General features: G+C 49.5%; 1 protein-coding gene across 1 annotated transcript; it reads left to right on the forward strand.

Moving 5' to 3' along the window:
• The first annotated feature begins 1,284 nt into the window (after nucleotides 1–1,284).
• Nucleotides 1,285–19,786, forward strand: TOMM34 (translocase of outer mitochondrial membrane 34). The gene is made up of 7 exons (XM_055305961.1): nucleotides 1,285–1,532; nucleotides 6,214–6,313; nucleotides 7,347–7,499; nucleotides 10,594–10,763; nucleotides 13,704–13,851; nucleotides 18,559–18,685; nucleotides 18,881–19,786. The coding sequence occupies exons 1-7, from the start codon at nucleotides 1,406–1,408 to the stop codon at nucleotides 18,983–18,985; spliced, it is 930 nt and encodes a 309-aa protein (XP_055161936.1). The 5' UTR covers nucleotides 1,285–1,405; the 3' UTR covers nucleotides 18,986–19,786.
• Nucleotides 19,787–20,566: the final 780 nt, after the last annotated feature.

Here is a 20,566-nt window from a genome sequence, read left to right on the forward strand (position 1 = left end):
GGGTCACATCCACCCCTGGCCAATCACTGGCAAAAGGAAGTGAGATTGTGATTGGTTTAAAGAAACCCTGATATTCCCTGGACCAGGAGAATCCAGACTTCTAGAAGCAAAGATGGAAGCTGTTGAGTAGATAACCAACAGTTTGTGTGCCTCCTAGGGTTTCCCTACCACATTAAGTGTTCATGCTTTCCACATGGGGGACCTGCCCTGGACTGAGGGGATGCAGACGGAACAGCCATTCAACCTCCAGAAAGTTTGTAATCTGGTTGGGTGAGGTTTACAGAAATAATTATAACTAAACACCTCAGAGACCAGCTGTTTGCCAACAAACCTTTATAACTGCATGTTTGGCGCCAGATCCTATTAGGTCTTGAGACAAAAACAAAGGCCTACTCCCTGCCTTTATTTTTTTATTTTTATTTTTTTACTACCTGCCTTTAAAAAATCTTACAGTGTTTGAGAAAAGCTGTAAACTGACAATCACAGAGTGATAAGTGCTAAATGAGAGATAAACCCTGGGAGCATAGGAGCAGAGGCGGAACAAAGTGAAAAAGACCTGAGGAGTCCAGAAAGGCGTTCAGAGAGGATGGCTGAGTTGATTACAGATGGAGTCGGGATCAGGAAGAGAAGTGGTTGAAAAAAAAAAAAAATTCAGGGGGGTGGGGCGCATAAGTAAAGGTTGGGAAGCAAGAAAAACAGCTTCACGTGCGCAGGTGGCAACAAGCAATTAATGTCCCACATCAAGTGGGACGGGACGCTGAAGCTAAGCTAAAGCCTCCCTCAGTGAAAGATCCTCATCAGCCTATCAGTGCAATCATTCATTAAATCAATTATCTATAGAGCACCAGGTACCAGTTAGTTTCCAGCCTCAGTGCCTTTGCACTTGCTATCTCTGTCTGGGCCCGCGCTCCTTTAATCTTCTCAGGCCCCTTCAGCTCAATTAGTCCCTCGGAGACCCTACCCCACCCCCCACCCTCTGATCTAAAATAGTCCCCACGTGGTCACTTTCCATTACATCCCAGTTCGGTTTTCCTTCTAGCACTAATCACAAGAGACTATGGTGTTCGTTTGCTCAGGACTTAACAGCGCATCGGTTCCCCTTAGAGCGTAAGCTCCTTGCGAGCAGGCGCCGGGTCTCGTTCACGCTTTCACCTACGGAGTCTCAGCAACCGCGGCGCCCAGCGCATCTCCAGGGGCCCGAGCGCGCCCGGCCGGGCGGCCCCGCCCCGAGCATGCGCAGGGGGCCCCTGGCGCGCGCAGCCCCGGCCCCGCCCCTCCCCCTCCCGGGCAGGCTCCCAGCGGGCCCGCGTCCTCGGCCGCCGGTGCTCCCGCCCACGCGGTTGCGCACGCCTCGGCGCGGTAACGGACGCGCCCCCCGCCCCCGGTGCGCCGGCCCGGCCGCGGGATGGTCCCCAAGCTCGCAGACTCCGTGGAGGGGCTCCGCGCCGCCGGCAACCAGAGCTTCCGCAACGGCCAGTTCGCCGAGGCCGCGGGGCTCTACAGCCGCGCGCTGCGGGCGCTGCAGGCGCAAGGTAGGACCTGGGCCCCCCGCGCCCTCCCGTCTCCCCGCCGGCCGGCTTCCCCCTCCGTGACCCCCGCCGCCGCCCAGACCTCGCTCCCGCCCTGGGTCAGCCCGGGGCTTGCTTTCCCCGCGGCCAGCTGGCTCACCGGGCTCCCGCGCATCCTTCCCGCCATTCCCCCACCCGCCCCGGCATCCTACGAGAAACTTCCTTGGCCCTTAACACTTTTTTTTTTTTTTAATTATAATACAGTTTTATTCCTGGTTCCTTTTCACTGACATATCACAAACATAGTTCCATAGTAATGGGGGTCTTATCACATTTTTTTTTATTGCAGTAAAAAAAAAAACCACCACAGCGTTGAATTTACCTTAACCATTTTTAAGTGGGCTCTTAAGTACATTCACATGGTCGTGCAGCAGATCGCTAGAACTTTTTCATCTGCGACGGTGGAACTCGGTACCTGCTAAACACTAATCTGTCTTCCTTACGTCCCCTCAGCCCTGGGTTTCCACTTTTCTCCTTTGCCTACCTATGATTTTGATTAGTTTAGGTGCTTCAAATGAGTGAGGTCATACAGTGTTTGTCTTTTGTGACTGGCTTATTTCGCTTAGCAAAACGGTCTCAAGGGCCTTGTAATCCATGTCGTAGCATGTGACATTTCTTCTTTTTTTTAAGGCTGCTTCATTTTCTGTTGTATGCATATACCACCTTTCTTTATCCAAATGTACACAAGGCCTGTCTGATAAGGATTAGGGCTGCGAGGAAGATAAATATAAGGGACACTGGGGTGGCTCAGTGGTTGAGCATCTGCCTTTGGCTCAGGTTATGATCCCGGGGCCCTGGGATTGGGCAGGGAGCCTGCTTCTCCCTCTGCCTGTGTCTCTGCCTCACTCTGTGTCTCTCATGAATAAATAAATAAAATATTTTAAAAAGTGGAGGGGGCAGATACAGTAACGTGGTGAGAGGGGTGACTGGGGAGCTCCTTTAGAGTGGAAGGTCAGGGACAACTTGGAAGAAGTGACATTAGAAGTGATGTTGATGTCCGAATGATGAGAAGAAGCCAAGCAGGCACAGTTTTGGGTGCTGCATATTCCAGGTGGAGAGAACTGTCCTTTACAAAGGGCGCCAGGGCAGAATAAGCGTGTTGTGTTGCAGGAGCCAGAGCCTAGTGAGCCCCATAGAGAGTGGAGGAATAGTAAGTATTGAGGGCAGGTAGGCAGAGTCGTTTTGCATAGGCATTTTACATGGTAGGTCGTGGTAAGGAGTTTGGATTTTATTCCCTGAAGGGAGGCTACTGGGGAGCTCTGTTTTAAATAGAGGAGCTGCGCATCCTTATCAGTTCTTCCCGGCCTCTAGCTCATGGGAAGACACTTTGGAGAAGAGGTAAGCCTCATTCTAACCAACCACAGCCCATTGCCCCCAAACTCCTCCAGACCGTCTTACCCATGAGCCCTCATTTTCTGTAGTACCTGTTTCCCCTTCTCTTCTCGGCTGGCATTTGTTGAGTCCTTTACTGTGCGCTAGACACTACAGACATCATTCCTTTTTTTTTTTTTATTTTTATTTATTTATGATAATCACACAGAGAGAGAGGCAGAGACACAGGCAGAGGGAGAAGCAGGCTCCATGCACCCGGAGCCGACGTGGGATTCGATCCCAGGTCTCCAGGATCGCGCCCTGGGCCAAAGGCAGGCGCCAAACCGCTGCGCCACCCAGGGATCCCGACATCATTCCTTTTTATCTTCACACAAACTTATGGATAAGACACGTCATAGATGAGGAGTCCAGAAGAGTTAACCCTGGGTTACACAATGAAGGAATCAGAGGCAGGATTTGAATATAGGTCTGTCTGATTTTTAAGTCCACGTTTTATTTAATTTTCTTTTTAAGATTTTATTTATTCATGAGAGACGCAGAGACAGAAGCAGGCTCCATGCAGGGAGCCCGATGTGGGACTCAATCCCAGGTCTCCAGGATCACACCCTGAGCCAAAGGCAGGCGCTCAACCCCTGAGCCACCCGGTGTCCCTAAGTCCATGTTTTAAATCATTGTGCTAGACTTCTCAAATCCTCTTGTTTTTCTAGGACGCTCCTCTTTAGACCCACCTCCTCATCTCAGCCTCACTTGATGAAGTCACTGACAAATCTGAGATACTGATATTTTTGCCTTTTTCTTTCATCTTACCCCAGTTGACCTGAAAAAGCTTATTCCTTTGTATAGATTTATTCTGGATTCTTAGAAGGGCTGGCCTGGAGTCTGGATTTAGTAGGGGGGACCAGCATTTGATTCTACCCTTGCTATTGATTTTTCACATGTTTTATGGGCAAATCCCTTGATTTCTCTGATCAGTTTTGCTGATCTTGAAAGGACAGCAGGGAGCAACCTAACAAAATAGACTGTTCCAGCAAGTCTGTGAAGTAGAATCTTGATGTGACAGGTGAGCACATACGATCAGAGGGATTGAGTGACTCCTGTGGGCTCACCGGCAGAATCATAGGTTCCAATGCCCTTCCCATGGCACCGCTGCTGTTTCTGTGCGACCACGCCCTAGCGACTTGAGAGGGACTGCAAGTTCTGAGTACTTGTACTTGTTCCTTAAGGGCAAGGATATATTTTACTTTTTTCTGTACTTTGCTGTTCCAGAGGGCCTAGTAAAGTCAGGGAGAAAGTTATTATTATTTTTAAAGATTTTATTTATTCATGACAGACACAGAAAGGCAGAGACACAGGCAGAGGGAGAAGCAGGCTCCATGCAGGGAGCCCAATGCGGGACTTCATCGCGGGTCTCCAGGATCACACCCTGGGCTAAAGGCGGCGCTAAACCGCTGAGTCACCCAGGCTGCCCTATTTTGTTGTTTTTAATGTGTGCATTAGTTATTATATATTTTTTTAGGTTTGTTATTGTCGATATTGAACAAAAACGATCATCCCTCTATGTGGCAACATACGTAGTGGAAAAAATTAAGTTGTGGAAGGATAGGCAGCGGGGTACCACTTAATTTCTAAAAGCTTTGAAAGATATAAAATGCCATATTCTCTTCCCTGTGAACCATATGTAATAGAGGTAGGCAAACATACGTATAAAAGAATGTTACAGGGCAGCCCAGGTGGCTCAGCAGTTTAGCGCCACCTTCAGCCCAGGGCCTGATCCTGGAGACCCAGGATCGAGTCCCATGTCGGGCTTCCTCCATGGGGCCTGCTTCTCCCTCTGCCTGTGTCTCTGCCTCTCTCTGTGTGTGTCTCTCATGAATAAATAAATAAATAAATAAAATCTTTTAAAAAAAGAAGAAGAAGAATGTTACATACCAATTTCAGGGTTACGCTGACCTCCCGGAGTCTGGGGAAGAAGCATAGGGCAAAAGATGAGGATAAGTGGGGCTTTAGCCATCTCAGAAATGAAAAAGGTTGGGAACAAATGTAATGTATGCCAAGTCCAGTGATGGACGTCAAGTATATCTTTTACTGTATTCTAGATGTTTTATAGTCTTCAGAAAAGAGTTTGTTTTTAATTCTTTGGCATATATACCCAGGAGGGGAATTACTGAGTCAGCACTTAATAGTTTTGGAGCTTTTTGTTTGTTTGTTTTCCATTATGGCCTCTGCTAGTGGGTATGAAGTGGTTGAAAAATTATTATTTATTATTTTTTAAAGATTTTATTTATTCATGAGAGACAGAGAGAGAGAGAGAGAGAGAGAGAGAGAGAGAGAGAGAGAGAAAGGCAGACACAGGCAGAGGGAGAAGCAGGCTCCATGCAGGGAGCCTGACATGGGACTCGATCCTGGGTCTCCAGGATCAGGCCCTGGGCTGAAGGCGGTGCTAAACTGCTGAGCCACCTGGGCTGCCCGAAAAATTATTTTTTTTTAATTTTTATTTATTTATGATAGTCACACAGAGAGAGAGAGAGAGAGGCAGAGACATAGGCAGAGGGAGAAGCAGAGGGAGAAGCAGGCTCCATGCACCGGGAGCCCGACGTGGGATTCGATCCCGGGTCTCCAGGATCGCGCCCTGGGCCAAAGGCAGGCGCTAAACTGCTGCGCCACCCAGGGATCCCCCGAAAAATTATTTTTAAAATTAAAAGTCATCGTGGCCACACAGTAAAAGACATGAGCTTCTGAGATTGCTGAGGATAAGGATTACCTTTAGAGAAGTGTCTGGTAATTCTCCTCCCCAATGGGGGGGTAGCTTGAATCCATCCCCTAATTAAGTTGTGCATTGTCCTGACAAAGTCCTCTCTGATTTGACCAAGTAGGATTAGTCTCTGTCTTTTGTGTCCCCATAATACCTGTTCAGTCTATTTATCACATTCTTCTTTTTCTTTTTCAGGAACCCCTCTTACTGGGTTTACATGCTTTTTGTAACAAAATTCACACACACACACACACACACACACACACACACACACACACACACATAGTTAGAGCATGGATTTCTTTGAGCAGAAGCCAGCTGGTTCCTCTTTTGTCTTTTGCCTGGTCCTAACTTCAGTGCTGGAGTGAGTGAATAAGAAGGTACTCGGTTCCCTGTGAGTGGCAGGAAGCTTGCTGCTCTCACCCCCGTGTAAGGATGACAAAGCTGGCAGTCCATCAGACCAGCGAGCCTGGTCAGGTAGCCCAGAGAGCTCAGGAATGAAAGACGTCCCAGGGCATCCATTTCCCTATTAATCTCGTACTTTCCGCTTCCACCTGGCAGGTTGTTCGAACCCTGAAGAAGAAAGTATTCTCTTCTCTAACCGCGCCGCGTGCCACCTGAAGGATGGCAACTGCAGGGACTGCATCAAGGATTGCACTTCGTAAGTAGCCGGGGTGACCTCGGGGGGTTCTCAGGAGAGGAGCCTCTTCTTTGGACCGATTCCCATAGCTAGAGCTATGCCAGATAATTAGGAAGGGTCTTTAGGTGTTACCAGGTCACTGACTGGTGCTTTTGGCCTCTGACTTGTATCTCTGGAGTCTGCCAGAAAGGGAGTAGGGCAAGGACTTAGAGGTGGGCCTCCAGGGCCCTGTGAGATTGGGGCCCCCAGGGTGAGGTTGAGTTGCAGACTCGTGACTGGTTTGCCCAGGTGTTTTCTGGGGTGGATGTGCATGGGAGAGAAAGAAAGAGGGACAGAGGTTAGTGAAGCAAGGAGCAGAAGGTATCCATCGATGACCCAGATGTAAAGGACGTTCAGCAGTTTTTCATACTTGTTCCTTCTGCAAGGCAGTCTGACACTGCCTTATTTCCTCATCACTGAAGTGGGACACATGCCTTCATGTGTTCCTAGACCCGATATCCTATGGCTTCACCTTAATTCATGCCCTGGTGCTAGATGAGAAGAGAGGTGAGCGTGCTCATGGAGCCCGTGTAAGTTGCTCTGTACCGGCCTGTGCCAGGTTTCCTTCTTGGAAGGCTCATGACTGCTCTGCGGGGTAAGTTTACCGTCCGGCCCAGGCTAGAATGGAGGCCGTAAAGTGATCTGCTGGGGGCCATGTGGTTGGTGGCAGAGGTGGAGTCCAGACACCACTCCATCTGACTGCAGAGCCTGTTTCTCCCACCAGGTCAGACTCTGTAGAAACACTTGGAAGAATGAAAGCTACAGGCACTTGTTCTTGATGTGGGGGGATTGCAACTATGAATATTGGTGCCCGGACACACAGATTTCACAGTATTTGTGGTTTTTTGCCCATCCTCCTTTCTCTTCTTCAGTCTAAGCTGGAAAGCCCCTCTGCTAAGGTTTGGCCTTTTTAGCAGTGTCTCTGTGCCAGATGTGACCTCTTGTGTACTGGAAGCTGCCGGTGATCCTGCCTTGTGACTTAACAGCCAGATGACATTTCTGCCCCCTGCTCTAGAGCGCTGGCCCTGATTCCCTTCAGCATGAAGCCCTTGCTGCGGCGAGCATCGGCCTATGAGGCTCTGGAGAAGTACCCCCTGGCCTACGTCGACTATAAGACTGTGCTGCAGATTGATGACAAGGTGGCCTCGGCCCTAGAAGGCATCAACAGGTGAGCCTGAGTCACTTCAGGCTATCTCTCTAGAACTCCCTGTCCTCTGGGATTCACTCGGGACCATGACTTTGGTCACCTTCAGGGGGTCCCTCTGAGCAAGGCCGAGAAACTCCTAGTGAGCATGTGGGGAAGGGGTGGAAGGAGAGTCGAGTCCACTGTTGTGTTCAGTGGGGCCTTGAGAGGTCAGAGTGAGAGGATTGCTGGATTGATTACCCAGCTGCTCAGATTCATTCGCATAGTAAGAACTTACTGAGCTCTGTGTCAGGGATTGTGCCCAGTGTGTAGGGAGGACTGCAATAAAAAACAGGCCTACTTGTTTCACAGACCTCTGTGGAGTGGGGAAAGTAAGACACAGACAGGGGCATCTGGGACCCAACACTACAGGAGTGGTGTTCGCAGGGGTGGGTCAGTGTGTGGTACTGTGACCCCCGTGTGAGGCCTGGCAGGGGGCATTTCCTCCTGGCTTTTGAGTGGCAGTTTGTTCTAGCCACGGATGCCCTCATTTGTGTAACTGATTGTTTCCCCTCTTTGCATGGGCTGCTCGAAAGCCAGACTCCACAGTAATAGCAAACCCTTCCCAGGACTTCATGGCATGTGTTTGGTGTATTGCTTTTAGCATGACTTGTTTTTTCTCTGCCTCCTTTTTAGTTTTTATCGTTCTGCAGAATCTGCCACTCAGATGTATCCGACTTTGCATTAGGGCCTGATCTGCCACTCAGATGTACCCGACTTTGCATTAGGGCCTGGGGTGATGCCTGAGACAAAGCTCTTCCTGCCCTGATGAAACCCCTGGTCTCATGGGGAACCCCAGTCAGTCACAGCCCAGTGCACCACAGTGTGGTGGGTGCTGTGGTGGCAGGCGGCCCAGGAGGCCGTGGGGGCAGAAGGGGACACCTGACCAGCCAGGGGTGGGGGAGCCAGTCAAGACTTTGAAGAGGAGGTAAGCTGAGCCTGAGAAACAGACTTTAGGGCAGCCCTGGTGGCTCAGCGATTTAGCGCCACCTTCGGCCCAGGGCGTGATCCTGGAGACTCGGGATCGAGTCCCATGTCAGGTTCCCTGCATGGAGCCTGCTTCTCCCTCTGCCTGTGTCTCTCATGAATGAATAAATTAAAAAAAAAAGAGAGACATCTGGGGCCAGGGCCGCAGGAAGGGCAGCTGTGCAGGGTGAGCCAGGATGATGTATTCCAGGAGTTGTGAGAAGTCCCATGTCACTTGGTGCTGCTGGTGAGCAGCTCAGCTTGGACGTGTGAGGTGAGGCCAGATTACACAGGGCCTGGACCTACTCTAGGCAGGGTGAGGCATTGTGAAAGGGTCTTTCACAGGGGAGTTGCATGAGCAGATTTGGGAGAAGAGCCCCCTGGCTGCCATGTTGCCGGATGACACGAAGAAGAGCAGAACTGGGGAGTAACTCAGAGGGTAGACACAGTGGAAAGAGGATGGGGGGATCAGTTCTGGGGACAGTTAAGTAGCAGTCCAGGGAATTTGGCTGTTGTGGTGGTGAGAAGGAAAGAACAGGAGAATCATCCGGTGGCTGATGCGTTGAGTTGGAGGGGACCGAGAGACTTAAGGACAGTGGCTGGTGTTATGTGGGTTTTGGAGCAGAAGAGACAAATACAAGGCAGGCATGTGGATTTGAAGGTCTGTCAGCATAGAGGTGAGTTGAGGTTGTGGGAGGAAAAAAAAGACCCCCCAGCAAGTGAGCAGGATGATGCTTTGAAAATTGCAGCATTGAGGGACTTCCAGGAGAACTGCAGCTGGAGGGCAGGAGGAAACTTGGAGCATTTAGGGAAGAAGTCTTTCCAGAAGGGTGAAGACATCATTCCCGTCAGGTGTTCTAATGACTTAAGCAGGCTTCTGCGTTTCAGAGTGAGAGCTTCTGGTGGTGGTTATGGAAGCATCCAGGAGGGTCAGAAGCCCAGGTGGCCGTGCGTTTAAGAAGCCTGGCTGTGAGAAGCAGGGGAGTCCAGCTGCGGTGGCAGAGCAGGGTCTCCAGGGGGGTCTTACGAAGTGAGGAAGTAGTTAAGTGCAGACAGTTGGAAGACAGTAGAGAAGATCAAGCTAGAGGAGAGCTGCTGGCTGTGGTTCCTGATGGAGGTAGGAAGAGGTGAGGCCCAGAGCTGAGGTGGAGAGACTGGCCTTATCACTTCCTCAGTGGTGACGGGAGAGAAATAGGAAGGATTCGGTGCCCATGCAGGTGGGACCAGGAAGGGTGCCCTGAAAAAGCAGGAGGGGTTGGGGAACTGGGCTGAGGAAGGTGGAGGTTTGAAATAGCTTTGGGGGCTTAGTCAGAGACCATGAGTTTGTAGTGATAGCAGCCTGTGACGCTTTCTTTCTAGTCACATAGGAGCCCAGTCGTTGGAGCAGAAAAACCACACAGTTGGCTTTACTCACTGATGGAGCACATACCTGGCACCCACCTGGCGATGTGCTAGGTGCTGGAGATCACGTAACCAAATGGATGTGGTCCCAAAGCAGCGTTTTAAGCAAGTTAGCTGGGCCCAGAAGGGGGAGATGGGGAGTAGGAAGTGAAGAGATCATTCCAGGTAGAGGGAAAAGCATGTGCAAAGGCTTGAACAAACGGATCGAGAGGGAATGTGGCACACGGTCAAAATGGAGGTAGGGAGGAGACCAGATCTCAGGCCCTGTCAACCTAGGAAAATGGGAACCAGTGGAGGATTTTAAAACTTGATAATGACCTAAGATTTGTATTTTTTTAAAAGTCTGAGCAGTAATCAAATGTCAGGTGCTTACATGACCTTGGAATAGATCCATTAAAAAAATATAAGACATACAATCCCTTCTTGGGGCGTGTGTGGTCCTTCGGGGGTAAGGTTGAAGTACCCTTTAGAAGCAGCAGTCAAAAAAAAAAAAAAAAAGAAGCAGCAGTCACCACTTTGAAGGTAACAGTGTGGCCAGCTGATGGCCAGGCAGGGAGGGAGGGTCATGGTGGCAGACTTCGGTTCTGTTCCTGCTGTTTGTCAGAAGGCTATAAGGGGATGTTGGCTCTCGTACCACCCACTTTGGATTTATGAGAGAAGGAATATCTTGACCCAACCGCAAACCTCCCTGTAATACTGCCTGCCTTTCCAGAATGACCAGAGCTCTCGTGGACTCACTGGGGCCCCAGTGGCGCCTGAAGCTGCCCTCTATTCCCCTGGTGCCTGTTTCAGCCCAGAAGAGGTGGGATTTCTCGCCTCCGGAATACCAGAAAGAGGTAGCTAAAAGCAAATTCAAAGAAACCACAACTGCAAAGACCACAGGTAAGCTGTGACTTCCTACCCAGAGCATTACAATCTCCCCATAGCCACCTTCTTTAGAATAATCCTGTAAAAATCAGCGATGCTTAAGCTGAGCTATAACAATTATGTAAGAAAACAAGTCTTATTCTCTTAGAGACTGTCCTCTCAGTTCCATCCTGAGAGCGATGAGAAAGCCCACCCACCACTTTACAGATTCAGTGATAGAGAAGGCAAGTTGAATTCTCAGCCTGACATATAGGTATATAGCGTTAGTTTCCTTCTCTTTCCTCTGGCAGCATTGGGGATGGATGATCTAGGATGCTTTTGGTGGCAAGAACAGAAAAACTCAACGTGGTAAAAATAACAAAGAGAATGCATTGGCCCATGGAACTGAAAAGTTCCAAGTTCAGGTTCAGGCAAGGTTTGCTTCAGCAGTTCACTATATTATCAGACTCTGACTCCATTCCTCTGTAGTCTTCTCAGCTCTCTCCTCTGGTGTGTCTGCTTTGTCTTGGGACAATCTTCCCTCCCATTAGTAAAGTAGCCGTTAAATAGTTCCTGGCCTTGTGTCCCAGAGGGAGAGAAAAAGGTGGGAAAAGGTGGTTGTCTTCTGATAGCTCCCTAAGAAAGAGAGGGTTTCTTTCCTTTGAATCCCTAGGTCACAAGTCTTCTCATTGTATTCTGGCCTATTTGGTCACAGGCCATTCTCTGAACTAGTCCCTGTGACCAGGGGCTGAGATTCTGTGATGAGCTCCACCCTGAGCCATCTGCCCCCAACTTCATAGCTGGAGAGGAATGCTTCCCCAAGAACACCCACATCAGTGAGGCCCTGGAGGTGGAATAAGAGGGAAGATCAAAGCCAGGTAGCCCCAAAACAGGAGATTCACTGCCTCCACAGTGTGCAGTTGGGGATACCATCCTTCAGGCATCCGGCTCACCGGCACCTTGGGGAAGTAGCTGGGCCCAGCAAGCTAGGTATGGAGGATGGGAGGTACAGAAGGTGTGAGGGCCAAAGCCTTTGGATGGGTGTTAGCAGACAGCAGGTTTGCTCCCCTCCCCAGGAGGGAACGTGTGTGGCCATGGGTAGCACTCAGGGGAACCTGGTATGTGTCCCCCCACTCTTCTCTAGAATGGAAATGTGGGGTGCTGGTGAACTAGATGGCTTCAGTGCACCCACCACGTGTTTCATTCTTTCATAGTCACTGAGCCATGTATTTTCCAGGCTCCATGTCAAGCAGTGTGACACAGAGAGGACAGGCAGTCTTGGCCTTCAGGAAGCTCTCGGTCTGGATAAGAGACTGAGACATAAACAGCATTTTTCAAATACAGGAGGAAGGACAAGTGCTTTAGAGCCTTTAGTATTGGGGGAGTTCAAAACAGGAACTAACGGACGTGTGCCTAGGGGGCCGGGGAAGGCTCCTGGAGGAGATGGCATGTTGAACTAGACCTCGAAGTGGGGCATTCTTCAGGTGGGAGGGAGAAGAGGAGGGAGTCTCTGGCAGAGACGGAGAGAGCTAGAGAAGGCAGTGCGTGGTATCGCTGGTGGGAGGTGGGAGTGAGCACAACAGCAGCCTGTGGTGTGTGGCAGAGTGGGGGGCAAGCTGCAGGTGCGTGTATATTGTGGCCCCAACAGGTGACAGGTGTGTCCACGCAGAATGCTTGTGAGAGCAGCAGATAGCAAAGCTGGAAGCGAGGCAGATCTCTGAGTAGAAGGAATGAGTGAGCCAAACTGCGGCAGTGGGGATGAACCAACCCCAGGGAGATGTGTCGGTGCAGGCGACTCTGAGTAGTAGTATTGAGGGGAAGAAACAGAACCAGGTTATGGAAGGATGCTTAGGATTTTTGTTTTTTTTAATATGAAATTTAAAAACAGCAAGTGGTATGTGTGTGTATATATTTACATATATATGGTATGTATATAATATACATTATATACAATATGAAAATATATTTACATATATATACACACATATACATATAAATATACACATATACATATATATAGCTAAGCGACCAAGAAAAAGGGGGGAAGGACACACAGAATTGGGGACCATGGTTTCCTCCAGGGGTGGGTTGCCTGGGGAGGGGGCCCTCCAGGGCTCCGAAGGCCATGATAATTCATGAATTATCCCTCATCTCAAAGTGAGGGATGAATTCAGGGGTGTTAGCTTTGTTCCTAAAGCCTTGCTTACCCTTGCCATAAATACTCAGGATTTTAAAGATAGTTTTTAAAAAAGAAACCCAGTGATCTGGGAGGCGGGCCTAGAGCGGGAGTCCCCGCTGTGCAGCAAAGGGCCTAAGGGCCTGGCGAGAGCATCCCAGAGCTCACCTGCAGTCTCACCTGCTGTCTCTGTCCGGGAAGGAAGGCAGGGGCAGAGCTGCGTGGGGTGAGGGGAGGAGCAGAGACAAGGGGCAAGGGGGTTCTTCTGCCCTGTTCTGAAAGCCTAGGAGCTACACTCTTTCTTTCTCAGATGCGGACTTGCTTAAATCCTTGCTTATTCTCCTGCTGTAAGTTTATAGGGTGCTCTGCACTTTGTGAGGTACTCTCAGGGTTTGTCCTGACGCTAGCCAGTGTGGGGAAGGTGGTGCCCCCCACCTCCACCCCGTGGTGCTGCATTGTACAGAGAGACCTAGGTCCCAGAGGCTTAGGTAGGTCACACCGGGTCCCCAGCTCCTGAGCGGCAGCGCTGGCGCTCGAACCCGGCCTGCTTTGCTCCACGTATCTGTTCTTATGTGCACATCTGTGTGTGTTTCCATCAAGAGTCCCCAACCTCCTCTGACTGAAAATTGGAAGCTGCACGGGGGACTCGGTCCTCGGGGAGGCTGCTTTAGAGCAGGATAGGGAGGCCCGGGCAGGTGCGGGGAGGGTCACAGATGCCTGGGAAGAGCCGATGCTGGCGAGGCATCGTGGATCTCAGGCACCCACTCCATGGCTTTTTCCTCTTCTGAATTTGCATCTAGTGCCTTCTGCTGGGGATGTGGAGAGAGCCAGAGCTCTGAAGGAAGAAGGCAATGAGCTTGTAAAGAAGGGAAACCATAAGAAAGCTATTGAGAAGTACAGTGAAAGCCTCTCATTTAGTGACATGGAGTCTGCCACATACAGCAACAGGTATCTGCACGTAGCCGCTGGCCTGGGGGTTTCAGGATGGTGGCTGTTGTCTGGTAGTCTTCTCTGAACTGGGGCGGGCTTTCCCTTCCTAGGGTTCAGTCAGTACGTCATAGCTCGAAATAGGCGTTCACAGGTGTTTGGTCACCGTGAGGAGGATGTGGCCAGTGGCATTTGCTCTCTTAAACGAACAGAAGCTGAGTCCTGTCAGTCTGGAGACTCAGATTTTCATGAACCATCCAAGTGAGGACAAGCAGCATGCTTGTTATATAGACACAGCCTCAACACCTACCTGTCTCATGGCCCTCCCGCTGCCCCCAGCCCCACAGCTTCCCAGGACCCTCCTGCTACAAGGACGGGCACGGTTTCAGCACAGTTTCAGAACCCAAGGTGTGAACTCTTGCCTGACCTGGGAGTAAGAGAGAGGGTCCTCTAGCCTGGAGGCTGTGATCTGCAGCCCAGTGAGCACCCCGCACCATGGGCTGCTGTCCATGGCTCCCGGTTCTTTCCACCCATAGTGGGGGCACCATCCCTTTATTGGATAGGAGTCACGGCTTTGCAACATACTCAGGTGTACTGGTGGTCGGGGGTCTTCCCCTTTTAAAGTCAAGAAATCAGAGGCTCGGGATCCCTGGGTGGCGCAGCGGTTTAGCGCCTGCCTTTGGCCCAGGGCGCGATCCTGGAGACCCGGGATCGAATCCCACGTCAGGCTCCCGGTGCATGGAGCCTGCTTCTCCCTCTGCCTATGTCTTTGCCTCTCTCTCTCTCTCTCTCTCGGTGTGTGACTATCATAAATAAATAAAAAAATTTAAAAAAAAAAAAAAAAGAAATCAGAGGCTCGAGCCAGAAGGGCTTTACGCCAACTCGCCTGGCCAGTAAATGGTGGAGACAGACCTGGCTCCAATGAGATCTATTAGTTTTCCTCTCAGAACCTTGAAACAGTCAAACATTCAGCAAGGGACCAAATCTGATGCACATTTTTTTTTTAAGATTTTATTTATTCATGAGAGACACACAGAGAGAGGCAGAAACATAGGCAGAGGGAGAAGAAGCAGGCTCCATACAAGGAACCCGATGTGGGACTCCATCCCAGGAATCTAGGATCACGCCCTGAGCCAAAGGCAGACACTCAACTGCTGAGCCACCCAGGCGTCCCATGATACACGTCTTTCTTATAAAAGATTTATTATAAAATGTTATAGATTGTTCCTCCCATACTGCTAACATATACATATTACTCTTTAGTTCAAAAATCTTGGATCTACTATAGTCTTGCCATTCCCTATCCGAAATTTTTGATATAAAATGTGTTCCAGATTTGAGTAAGGTAATACGATCCATACACTGGACTACATAATACTCCCATAGGGTCGGGGGCAGTTGCTAAAGTTCGTTGTTAACCTTTCTGCCGTGAAACATAGGGAACTCCTGTGTTCACATGGGGCAGTGTTAAAGGGGCCTCATGCCTACGCAGGTCAGGTTTTGCTGTGAAATAAGTTAAAAGGAGAATGTTTAGTTTTAAAGCATGGATTTTAGAATTTGGGACATGGTTTTACTGGCTGATTGGATCACGGGTGCCTCAGTCTGCTGGCCTCACCGGAGGAAAGGCTGCTGCCCATTTGTTCTGTTTCTGCAGCAGCATTTTGACTTCCTTGTCTCTGAGCCCACTGGACTCGTTCACCTCAGATTGCTAGGGACCTTTATTAGCCTATTTTCCTGGTTTTTTAACACATTCAAGACAGTGCTTTAAATACGGATTTTCATGCAAGTGTGTCTATGCTACCCCATTTTAATTATTAGTGCTATATGAACATCACTGGCTTTTTTTCCAGGTTTGTCCTTCCAGCCAAACCTTAAGATTATTATTTTTTTTAACTTTAGGATTATTTTGACAGACTTGGTGGGCATTTGGTTGTGGTTCCATATAACTTATAAATTTAATTTAGAGGCCTAATAACTTGACACAAAACTGAGTTTTCCATCCACTGTGGCTGGAGCTATACTGCATCCCGGATGCTGTTTCAGTGCTCCACCTGGTACATCTGCAGCTCTTGCACCAGGGCTTCGTCTAGGCCTTCCTTCAGTTCTCCCTGTGCAGCTGGTACTTCAGTGGGGCTATCACTTACGTACCCAGCACCGACTGCTTGCCCTGAAGGAACCCTTAGAAGAGTCTCATTTACTCTGGAATTATTTTATTCTGAGACAGTGGGTTCAGAAAAATGAATTAGTGTGCACACAGCTCAGTAACAAATACTTGATCAAGTTGGGACTTAAGCCAGGTCTTTGTGACTCCAAAGCTTGGGTTCCTTCTCACCTATATCATCTCCCAGACTCCTTTGTAATGAACACCCTTCAACTGGATACAAAAATCATTGTTTACCAAAAGCCAAGGTGTAGCCTAGAGTCACACACTTTTAACATCTTAAATATAATCTTTAGAAGTATTAACGTAATACTATCACATTTATACTCTGCAGTCCCCACATCATATGTAATGCATGGTTCCTCTACTTCCCAGAAACTTAGCTAATTCTCTAACTTGCCAGAGCCCACTGGGAGAAAACCAGTTTCCTTAGAATTCTATGTTGAAGTTTAAATCAAGGACCACTATTCTAAAACTTAGTAGCTTACGACAGTCATTTTATTTTGCTCATGATTTGTGAGCAGAAATTCAGAAAGGGCAGACCTTACTTAGGATCTCTCTTTCAGGAGCAACAAAATAGTAGGTGTGGCTGGAGTCCTCTGAAGCCTTCACTGGCATGTGTGGCCCCAGGGCTAGGAGACGGCACCACTCGGGCCAGCTGGCACCTTTTTTCTTTCTGTCCTGGCAGCCTTTTCTCATATGCTGGCTTGAGCTTCCTCACAGCATGGTGGCTCCAGGGTAGGTGGCTTCTCAAATGGCAGCTCAAGGCTTCAAGAACCCAGGCTGTAGCCCCAAGGCCTGTGTAACCTAGCATTGGAACTTACAGCACATCCTTTCCTCTCTACTGGTTAGTCACAGAACCTGCCTAAATTAGGACCCCTTCAGTGCGAAGAGTTCCCCAGAATTTGTGCCTGCTTTTAAGTTCGTACATAGCAGTGTTGGGGGGATACCCTGGCTGACTGTGCCAGTGGAGCATACAGCTCCTGATCTCAGGGTCATGGGTTTGGGCCCCACACTAGGTATAGAGATTACTTAGAAAAAGCTCCCCCTTGTATCAATTTTTTTAATTTATAAATTCCACTCAATCATAATGAAACCACTAGAATTTTCTTTACGATGGTTCCAAAGTTTATTAAGAAAAAATGTGAATAGCAGCATAAGAATTCAGCATATGATAAAGTGTAGAAAAAAAGAGGGATTATTCAATGAATGGTGTTCCGTTGACTAGATAGGAGTTAAAAATAAACCTGAATCTCTACCTTACTCCATCTTTTAAAATAAATTCTAAGCAGATCACAGTTTCAAATGTAGAAAGTAAAACCATTAAGTTCTAGAAGAATATGTAGGTTAATTATCTCATAGTGGGGAAACTATTAAAATTGTTGTGGGGTAGGGGATAGGGATCACAGAGGTCGTTAAAGGTAAATTTGATTTCATGAGGTTAGAAAGCCTTATGTAAAGGTACTGAGCTTTGTGCATATTTAAAGCAACTATAGTAAAACAGACCTTTTCTTCCATTATTGACTGAAGTTAAAGGTTGACACCTGGGGTTGGTACAGTTACAGGAAAATAGTTATGGATAGAGCCTAAGAGAGCAGCTCTTTTGGAGAGCGTTTTGGCAACAACAGTCAAGATTGTAAATGCACCTATGTACAGGGAGGCTCATAGCCTCTTACATTTACAAACTGGGAGGAATGAAAAATACATCCAGATAGGGAATTGGTAAAATAAGTTATGGTTCATCCAACTAAGTGAATACGGCTCCCATTGCAAATAGTGAGGTGGAATGGAGTTCCGGAAGGAGCTCCAAGACACCTGTTTTTAGTGGCCGTCTGGGGAGAACACACTGAGGAAGATGTCCATACTTTTTTCCCCATAGATGCAGAACGCTGTATGGATGGATGCATGCAACTTTTTTCCCATGATTATGAAAATTACCACAATATAAGTTGAATTGTACATTGAACACTCATACACCTAAATTCGTTAATGTGGTGTTACATTTGTTTTATCACTGTGTAGCCATTGATTGGTCCATCTTGGTTTGGGCACATTCAGAGTGAGTTGCAGACATCTTTACGTCTTCCCGCTAGCACGTCCACATGCCCATCCTCAGGGTCCAGTTCTGATGTTTCAGGTAGAGGGCTTTTTAATCTATCAGGAGCAAAAGAGCACAGGATGGGAACGTGGAGTAGTCTGAGTGACGGAACCAACCGGTCAGGGTGTGGAGTCCTGCAGGCTGTGCCCCCGTCCAGGCTCTGCCCCACAGCAGCCCTGGTCCAGGTGTTCCCCCCGACCCTGACACACACACACACACACACACACACACACACACACGCAGCCAGCCAGCCAGCCAGCCAGCCAGCCAGCCAGCCAGCCAGCCAGCCAGTGCCTTCCATCTGTAGAGCAGGGCCGGCATTGCTGCAGGGGTAAGGGAGCTATAGGGGGCCCAGCACAGATCGGGTGCTCAGCGAATCCACAGTCACCCCCCCCCCACCCCCCACCTTATGGCTGGTGGGCGGCCTCAAAGCCATGACTGAACCCTCCAAATGATCTTCCCCCATCAGAGCACTCTGCCATCTGGTCCTGAAGCAGTATAAGGAGGCAGTGAAGGATTGCACAGAGGCCCTCAGGCTGGATGGAAAGAACGTGAAGGCGTTCTACAGACGAGCACAAGCCTACAAGGCACTGAAGGTAAACAGCCTGACTGACCAGCACCTGTGGGGACGTCCATGTCTGAAGTGGCACGTCCAGAGCGGAGGCAGGGCAAGGTGGGGGATACCATGTTCATCTCCTGGGGAGCCCATGTCGCTCAGGGCAGGCCCACGGGTTGAGACCCTCTGCCCCCCAGTTGGGTCTCCGTCTTCACCACCCTCTCTCTCCTCTCAGGACTATAAATCCAGCTTTGAAGACCTCAGCAGTCTCCTGCAACTTGAGCCCAGGAACGTCCCTGCCCAGAGGTTGCGGCAGGAAGTTAACCAGAGTTTAAACTAAAATCCCAGAAGGGCAGCGGTATACACCTGTGCCCAAGCTCTGTCCTCTGTGCCTGCTCCTGGCACCCGGCACGCCCCTGAGTGAGCTCTGAAGCAACTCCAAGCTGATGCCTTCCCAGCCCTTAAGAGGCTTTGCCTGTTCAAATTATGCTCAGTGTAGTTTAAAAAAAAAAAAAAAACAGACGTTTTATTTTGCTGGAATGTCCCCACTAGAGCTGAAGCCCTATTCCCCACTCCCCCCCAGACTTTGCTCTGTCCCTGCCCCCAGCATGCAAGCCCTAGCATGCTGCTCCTCCTGCTCTTCTAGTTTCACCAGACTCATCTCCCTATGCTTCATCTGAGCAAACTGAGCTCGTGGAGTGGGGGGTGGGTGGGTAAGGGAGAAACTAGAACCCAGAGCAGCCTGTCGAGCTGGTTCTCCAGGGCTACCATCCCCACCCTGTCCGTGGCAGAGTTCCCTGTGTTCTGAGCTCCAGTGCCTTTTGGCTGGGCCCTCCTTGGGTAGGGACGCAGAATCCTGACCCTTGGACGGCCTTGGCCGTGGCTCCATGCTGCTGCCTCCTGCGTGGAGGTGCCTAACCGGTGTTAAGCGTCCAGAGGTGTGGCCGCTCCCGAAGGTGGGATGGAGAGAGGCCTTGACGTCCGTGTCCTTCCAGTCTGGGCAGGGACTTACTTTTGACCTCAGCAGTGGTTCCCTCCACGCTTCTTGGTTCTTTGTAACGTGAAGTTAATTTGAACAAAACTGACTTTGTTGAACTGTGTTATTTAAAGCTATTGTATTAAACATCTTTCTGGTACATAAGGGTTTGCTGTACTTAATATAACGTTTGTTTTTTCAGCTTTGGGTTTGGAATTTAGCGGTAATAAAAAGCTGCTGCTTATTGAGCATTTATGCACTCGTTGAACAGACTTCCTGGAATGTCTGCATGGGTCAGGCTCTGTCTAGTGGGGAAATCACAGTAACCAGACACGATCCCTGCTCTCAGAGGGCTGAGGCTCTGGTGGGCAGTGGAGAAGGTGATCGGATAGTCCCAGGAACAAGATGCAGCCTGCTTAAGCATCATCAGAGTGCTTTCCCTGCCCCGTGTGGGGTGGGACGCTTGGAGGAGAAGGGGTCCCTGAGGACATTGGCTTGCATGGAATTCCAATGTGGGAGTTAGACTGGTGAAGAAGGCGGAAGGCAATCCAAGCAGCCACAACAGCTGTTTGTAAAGCTAGGACGAGGGGACGAGGACCTGGACCAGAAAGTGCTGCTCAAGTTCATAAGACATGGCAAGGAGGGTGGACAGCATTTTAGGATTTGACCAGAATTAAGGGCTTCCACTCTTTCCTGGGCTGTGTCCCAGTTAAACTGTTCTCCCCTTAATGGAGCAGCAAGCAATTTGAGGACTCTCCGAGCAGAGGGATTTCATTGTCCCTTTGCTCCCCGTCACTGAGTACTGAGCACTATTCAGCTGTTAGCACACTGCTTCTGACCTCGGAGGGATGCATCTCTGCACTGTGAGCAACCACCGACCTCCGAGCTAAGCAGATTTTAGGGTTCACAGGCAGACCCATGTGTATGGCCTAGGGACCAAAGTGG

The sequence above is a fragment of the Nyctereutes procyonoides genome, unplaced genomic scaffold (genome assembly GCF_905146905.1).
Source record: "Nyctereutes procyonoides isolate TBG_1078 unplaced genomic scaffold, NYPRO_anot_genome, whole genome shotgun sequence".
Lineage (NCBI taxonomy): Eukaryota > Metazoa > Chordata > Mammalia > Carnivora > Canidae > Nyctereutes > Nyctereutes procyonoides.

What these genes read in the sequence shown, in the direction of transcription:
- TOMM34 (XM_055305961.1), top strand. Translation starts at nt 1,406, where the DNA reads ATGGTCCCCAAGCTCGCAGACTCCGTGGAGGGGCTCCGCGCCGCCGGC. An exon ending in GCGGGCGCTGCAGGCGCAAG is followed by an intron (nt 1,533 to 6,213) that starts GTAGGACCTGGG and finishes TCCACCTGGCAG; the next exon opens with GTTGTTCGAACCCTGAAGAA. An exon ending in TCTGCCACATACAGCAACAG is followed by an intron (nt 13,852 to 18,558) that starts GTATCTGCACGT and finishes TTCCCCCATCAG; the next exon opens with AGCACTCTGCCATCTGGTCC.